The 7,599-nt window shown below is 36.8% G+C and overlaps 1 protein-coding gene across 3 annotated transcripts in view; it reads left to right on the forward strand.

Annotated features, from left to right (window-relative positions):
* LOC135201731 (RNA-binding protein cabeza-like) overlaps nucleotides 1-7,599 on the forward strand; it is a 45,632-nt gene that overhangs the window by 30,240 nt on the left and 7,793 nt on the right. For all 3 annotated transcript variants that reach the window (XM_064230940.1, XM_064230939.1, XM_064230941.1), the window contains exon 4: nucleotides 2,934-3,103. In XM_064230940.1, the coding sequence (XP_064087010.1) occupies nucleotides 2,934-3,103 (170 nt within the window). The remainder of the gene's footprint in view (nucleotides 1-2,933; nucleotides 3,104-7,599) is intronic.

Raw genomic sequence — 7,599 nt, forward strand, 5'->3', positions numbered from 1 at the left:
AACAGTAGCAGGTGGCACTAGGTTGAGCCCTGAGGTCTTAGGCCAGCATTATTCAGTGTACTAATGCAGACTGCTGAACTTTTCAAGGTGGTCTAGGCATGGCTCCTCCCCCCCAGTCAGCCCCTCCAGGCTATGGTGGCATGCTCGGACCGCCCGTGAAGCAGCTTTCGGCTCCCCCTAATAGGTAAGTTGAATTACAGATGGGTCTCACTTATTGGGTGTTGATAGTCATGAATAGTTTCGCTTATAGTTCAGAGTTAAAGGTTTAAACATGGTTTACAATGAAATGTAAAGGGTAAACATTGCAACAGCAATTTGAAGTTGTGTTTATGTGGTATGCACTCGTATTTGATAAAAAGGAGAAGTGTATCTTGGTTATTAATGGTAATTATGTGATAAAAGATTACACTTGTGTAATGTGGTTTACAGAATTGTTTATTTTCATGCTTGTTTATATACTTATTATATTCTTAGTTTTTCTGACAGGTTATTGGTAGCCCAATTCAGTATACAATGGGAACTGACGTGAAACGATGGTTTTAACATAATGTGGTTTATTGGTCAGAATGATAACTTGAAAAGATTTGGTTTAAATAAGAAAATGTCTTAATGGAATGGTATGCGTACTGTAGTTTTGTATTTGACTTGGATTAAGTTCTGGGTTTTACTATCTCCATGCATTCATTTACTTACCGAGTACTTTTTGATAATGGTAATGTAATATTTTTTTTTAATTTTTTTTTTTATTTCTTTTGTTGGGATGGGTCTGTTCAACATTTACAGTTTTGACCTGAAAGTGGTATACTTAAGGCCAAAGATTTCATAACATGGCGTCATGAGGGCAGTGAAGAGTTAAATAAGCGTTACCTTACCTATGTGGTGGAGTTGGTGGTGATGAGTAAACTGCAAGGCGTGGCTGTGCCCCTGAGGCAAAATTTAGCAGGAAGAAACCCAAGTAATCGTGTTGTGGACAACAACAACCTTCCCTTGATGTCTGCTCGCCTGTAAATCCAAGCTGACTTTCAATTGACTGTGATCAAGATTTTACTTCCAAGGTGACAAGCAGGTCATATGCCATATGGTTTGATCAAAAGTAAATGGCCCACCTTTAGCTTTCTGCAAATTGTTACCCAGTTGAAGAGCTTTCAAGTGTGTGAATGAATTAACCATGTATGCACTGGAATGCTTGTTACTATGGTTTGCTTAGCCACATTCTTTGACTTGACTACGACCTGACTGTTTGACTGCTTGACATGGATGACCACGTGCCAACAGAGCTGCTGATGTCAGTGTCTTCTTACAGGCGGGATCAAGGGAGAGGTTATTTAAAAGGTAACGGCATCTGATGGTGCTTGTGGTTTTTCATTAGTTTTGAAAAAAAAAAAAAAAAAAAAAAAACTAAAATACAGACCAGTTCATGAATGTCTTACTATTTTGCATAGTTTGCTCATAGTAAGCATTGATTGAAACATGTACAGATGTCTCATCTGTTTTGGTTACTCAACATTTGCATGATTTTTGCTTCTACCTGTATGTCATTACAGAGCTCAGATGAGGCATTGTGCATTATTGTTTATCCTCAATTATTGTTAAATAAGTTTTCGTGTACAATAATGGTTTTGTAAATATATATATGGAATTGAGGATAAACATTTCCTGTTTTAGGCTTCTTAAAATGTAAAATTAGATACCACAAAGGCACTGTGTTTCCTAGGTGTGTCCTTATAAGAAAGGTATTTAAAACATTTTTTGTTCAAATTTAATCGTAGATTGGTAAACGTATTTTGTACAAAAAAGGGTAAACATAGCTCTCGGGTAATCTTTTGAATAAGGAAAACTGTAGACTAATGGTTATTTTAGTTTATCAACTAATGGGTTAGGAGGGTAATTTATGGTATTCAAATTGATAGTCCTTACCACTGGCCCGTGGTGTGTTATAACACAGTTGCATTGATATAATGTGCCAGCCAATACATGGTTGAATTGCATATGATAAAGGTATGGTGCATGGGGTGCAGAGATTTTTTCTTGTTTTTATATGCATAATTATATATTTTATTGTATTGGTACAAATGACAATTGAAGTACAAAATGATTTTTGAAATGAAATACTGGTTTGCTGGTCTTGTATTAATATATTAATATATGACAGTGGTATTGTGGGTATTATAGTGAGGTATGTTATTAAACCAGGTTATGAGATTACTACTGCTATGGCAAAGAGTACCCAAATGAACCTGGGGTATAAATTGGTTATGTAATGAGCATAGTTTTAACCATATCAAACCATTCTGAGGTTTGCTGTTGAATGGGTGGTCCCTTAGTTACAAGATGTACAGATGTTGATGGCTTTTGAAATGGGACCTCCGGGTATGTAAATGCAATTGTTAATAGATAATGCTCAATCACGGTATCAATATTGAGGCAGTAGTGATCCAACATAGGAAAAATACAATTGTACATGGTTTACCGATGCCAAAATGTGGTTAGTTGTGTGTGCATATGTAAGGGCTTTTGAATCCCTTATTTTATAGTAGGAGATACCCTATAGGTGGACAGTGATAACTGTTTCTCGTAGATGTAAATGTAGGAATCAACCCTGACCCAATTGTTTTGTGTGTGTAGCATGTTAAATATGTTGATGTTAGCAAATTGAAGAGTCATTTTGTTGTCAGTTCTTTTACTCGACATTTTTGCGCTGTTCATGATTTACTACATACTTGATATGTGGGGTCAGAGTTGAGTTCTGTTAGTTTCCTAAGTTTTAATCATAGTTTGACAAGGATGAAGCATGCTGGTCGGTGTCTTAAAATGTAAAGAATCAAGATGTTAGTCTGTTTAATAGTTAAATATTGATGAGTACTGACCAGCTTGATAATCCATAACCAAAAGATTGTAGTAGACAAACTGCTGATGCTTAGTATTGTGTACAGAGGGTGGCGGAGGTGGCTACGGGGGTAGCCGTGGAGGCGGCGGAGATCGCTCTAGGGGAGATCCCTCAGATCTTGTAACGCAAGAAGATACCATCTTTGTCTCTGGAATGTCTGATAATGTCACTGAAGACGACGTCAAAGCTCATTTTGGTTCAATTGGTGTTATCAAGGTGAGACAACTTTTATTTTAATGTGATCTTGTCATGCAGATTTCAAGAGAATTTATGCATTTGTATTGCTCAGTGTAGGTAGTCTAGAGAGAAAAACAGAAAAGGATAAAGGTTATAACAGTTCTGCATTCATTAGTCAAACAATACACAATATTTAATGTAACTAAAGTCAAAACAGTAACAGAAAAAATAAGTCTTTCAGACCTGTGATTAAAACCAGGCAGTAGTTTAGGAATTTAGCCTGCCTGCTACGATGACAGAACAACATTGCAATTTTAGGTCATGTAGATGTCCAGGGTTTTAGATTCAAGATGATACCTACTCTTCTAATGTACTATTGAAGGAAGAGATATCTACTCATGTAATGTACCATTAAAAGTAGAAGCTATAATCTAAACCTTAGTCAAGTGACAAGAACTTCACATGTAGTTTCAACTAGTTGCAAAGACATGCTGTCACGTTGTGGAACCTTGAGATTCTCTGTTCAAACAGTCAACTATTGGTGTTTGGTGTCACCAGTGTCATTGAAAGGGAAAGGTATTCACATGTTTGGTAGGTAAAGATTTACGTAGACTGATATAAACTCTGTTCAGAACTTGCAGACTTGAAGGATTTGCATGTGATTATTATTTGAAGGTAGCAAATTTAGAGGTGTTGGTGATGCCGTTGAAATTCTTTTAATAAACATGGTATTTAACCTATCAAGAATTACAGCCCAGTTATCTGACTTAGTAAATCTATTCTGGGTGTTGTAATCTTGAAAAATGAAAGACATTTGAGCACTGCTGTAAATCTCAGTAGATGTATTTTTCAACACTTGAACTTTCTAAAACGTTTTTCCAAACATAAGTTATAATTCTCAAAAGCCTGATGCGTACATGCTTGGTTATAATTCTTAAAAGCCTGATGCGTACTATTTTATTTATTTATTTATATATATATATATATATATATATATATATATATATATATATATATATATATATATATATATATTTTTTTTTTATTCAGAAGATGAACCCTATTCAAATTCCACAGGGGTCATAGAATTAGAATTCAACCTTCCAAAAAATATGGTATTCATTAAAAATAGGTAACAGAAGGTAATGGGAAATCAAGGAGGACGAGATGTTATAAAAGAAAAAAATATTAGAATGTGAGCAAATTCTTGAAACGCAAGGGGAGTGCATGCTTGCTTGAACCTTTGAAGTTCCTTGGTGTAACACCGTAAATCTGGATGCTTTTCATCAAGAAAAGAGGATCAGGTATCAAGTGTTATGAAAGATCTGATAAAATATAATGAAAAATTGACAAGATAAAATAATGAAAAATTGACAAGCAAGACCATCCATCTGTGGTCTAAGTCGTAACTGCTAATATTAGGAAACTATCCACCATGAACCACTTGATATAACTAATAAATATCTGGCAGAAACAAGACATCCACACTGGAGTACAGTATTCCAAGTGCCTCCGCAGCGTGGTTGGTATGGTATCATTATCATCGTCCCACCTCAGTGGTCGTGGGTTCGATTCTCGGCCATTCCATTGAGGAGTGAGAGAGGTGTATTTCTGGTGATAGAAGTTCACTCACGACGTAAAAGCACCATACAAACAAACAAACAGTACAGTATTCTAGTAAAGGAAGGTCAAACGACCTTAAACAGGTTGCACTAATAACAATTTTAGCGCCTCAGTGGTGTGGTCGGTATGGTGTTGGCGCACCACCTTGGTGGCCGAGAGTTCGATTCTTGGGCATTCCACTGAGGGGTTAGGTGTATTTCTGGTGATAAAAGTTCGCTTTTGACATGGTTTGAAAGTCACGTAAAGCCGTTGGTCTGTTGCTGAATAACCACTGGTTCCATGCAACATAACACCATACAAACAAACAAACAACAATTCTAAATATGAGACCTATCATACAGTAATTAATTTGAAATCTATCGTATAATACCTAACATTTGTGTCATTTGGTGACACTCATTAGATTTTTTGCCAGAAAGATGAGTTAATCTCAAAGATATGGTCTTACTTAAATTTTAATTATTGATTGATAATGATCAACTAGTTTCATTTCATAAATAAGTAACCCCCTTTTTTTGGTTTATGTTCAAGTTTTTAAGGCCATGTTCATTTCAAGTCTAGTTTTGCTGTGGAAAGGTTTTGCTGTTCAAGTTAACAGAGACTAGGATAGTAGTACATCAAGGGGGAAAGAAAGAATGGAAATTGATGAAAAGTAATAGGCAGAAACTGATAGAGTTGTGGTATAAGAGTATAGTAGTTTTTATTCTGGTTCAAATAAAGGGAGCAAGCATGCTTTTTATTAGAAATTTCTGAAGTAGTGGAAGGCATACAGGCAGTCCCTGGCTCTTGGTGATCCACTTTTACGGCGGTTGTCCAGCACCAATGATGACTGGCAGTTTGGTGCCGATAACCATTGCTGATTTAAGGCAGGTGTTGTGGCGTCAGGATTGGAACCTGCACTGATATAAGGGGCACTGCCTTTATTAAACCAAAGTAAAGATTTTTTATATGTATCATTATGGAAAGAAAGTGTAATGTTGTCACACAAAAAACACTCGCAAAATAGCTGGGACCTGTAGAAAAGTGCTGAAAACCACGTATTTTGGCAGGTAAAACGCAGGTGAGACAATCCTTGGGTCAGAGGGATGTTCTCATGAACAATTATTCATGTTTTCCATCAGTGGTATTGAATCTTTTATACTTAGATGTAACCATAGCTAGATGTAACGCAGCTCAGAAATTGAAACTTCCTCTCCCTTGATGATTTATAAAACCCCATTTACCAGCTTGTTACTTGGTAATTACAACACAAATATCATAAGCAACCAACATTAAACCACCTCGTTCAAATGATCCACATTATTCGTATATACAGATGGGTCCAAATCCTCCTTTGAGTTGGGATTATCTCCAATATCTAGATGGGAAGGTTTCATCATAACTTTATACAAAATTTGCACATCCCGTGTAGTTCAAATAACTAAGTTTCTCTTGTCCATTAGATCAAAGCCTTCCATATTTTGACATTGGCTAAATGAAGGTTTAAGTGTTCCAAAGTGATTGTACTATTAGAAAGTCATTTAAACCAACAGTAGAGCTGTAGCAATCAGCACAAAGAGAAAGATAATAGTAATGTTATCTTTAAGAAATAGCACGCATGGTAAATAGCGGACACTGTTGGGAATTTAGGTGTAGTTAAATTATCAAGATATAATTCATTAACCTAACTTTCAAGAAAGTGAAGGAAGTTCTTTATTTTATATATATATATATATATAATATATATATATATATATATATATAATATAATATTCATATTATATAGTATATATATATATATTATATATATATAATATTCATATTATCTATCTATATCTATATATATACAGTCAGCGCCATTTGTACTGAGAAAAGAAAAATTAGCCTGCAGAAAAAATAAATTGTCATTTATAAAAAATTTAAAAAAAACTAGTTTATCACTTATGCCGTCATTGCTACTTCCTGATGGGGAAGCCCTTGGACTTGATGACCTTTTGGAGTCACTGTGGAAGACAATCAGCCAAGTTCTGACAGTGGGCAAGGGGTATTTCCCCCCAGACCTTCCTTATTGCAATCTCAAGCTTGGGGATTGTCGATGTATCCTCCTTACAAAGGCGGCGTTTCAAGATTCTCCAAAGGTTTTCTATGGGGGACAGATCAGGTGATTGGTCAGGCCAGTCATGCATATATTCAACCTTGTTGTCAGAGAGCCACCTTTTGGATGCCCTTAAGGTGTGGTAAGGGGCGCCGTCCTGCTGAAGGATCTCACAGCCTGTTTTGGCTAAATCTTTGCTAAATTGTCCTTTAGCAGCTTAATATAATGCTCATAATTAAGCATTTGGCATCTAGGAAGCATGACAAGATTCCCTAGTCCACCGTAGCAAAAGGAGCCCCACACCATGAGGTAGGGCGGATGCTTAACGCTGGTCACGGTCAGCCGCGGGTCACACATTGACGAAGTGCGTGACTTCCAAACCTTCGTGCCCTTGTTCTCACTGACGCAGAACGTTGCTTCATCGGTCCAAAGGACCTTATGCCACTGTACAAGGTCCCAGTCCTTATGGTCCTTGGCAAATTGAACACGACAGCGACGTTGCTTAGCAGCCACGAGGGGCTTGACTCGCGCTTTCACCTTGGAATATTCTAGACGCTTCTGGATGTTGCGCTGAATTGTCCTTACAGAGACATTTCTAAGGAGCTTAGGGTTCTTTTCTTTCAATTCCTTTGCAGTAATTGAAGGATTAAGGTCCAACTGACGCCTTAAAAGCCTTAAAGTCTTCGTAGGAATCTTCAAAGACCTTCCCCTGCCGTGTTTGTGTTCGGGAACGTTATCACCAGATCCAGCCCGACGCCATTTTTGGAGAAGTCGCGACACTGTCTTCTCATTAACAGCAGTAATTTTGACAATTTCACGGTTTCTATTACCAACTTTA

This window comes from Macrobrachium nipponense, chromosome 28 (genome assembly GCF_015104395.2).
Source record: "Macrobrachium nipponense isolate FS-2020 chromosome 28, ASM1510439v2, whole genome shotgun sequence".
Taxonomy (NCBI): domain Eukaryota; kingdom Metazoa; phylum Arthropoda; class Malacostraca; order Decapoda; family Palaemonidae; genus Macrobrachium; species Macrobrachium nipponense.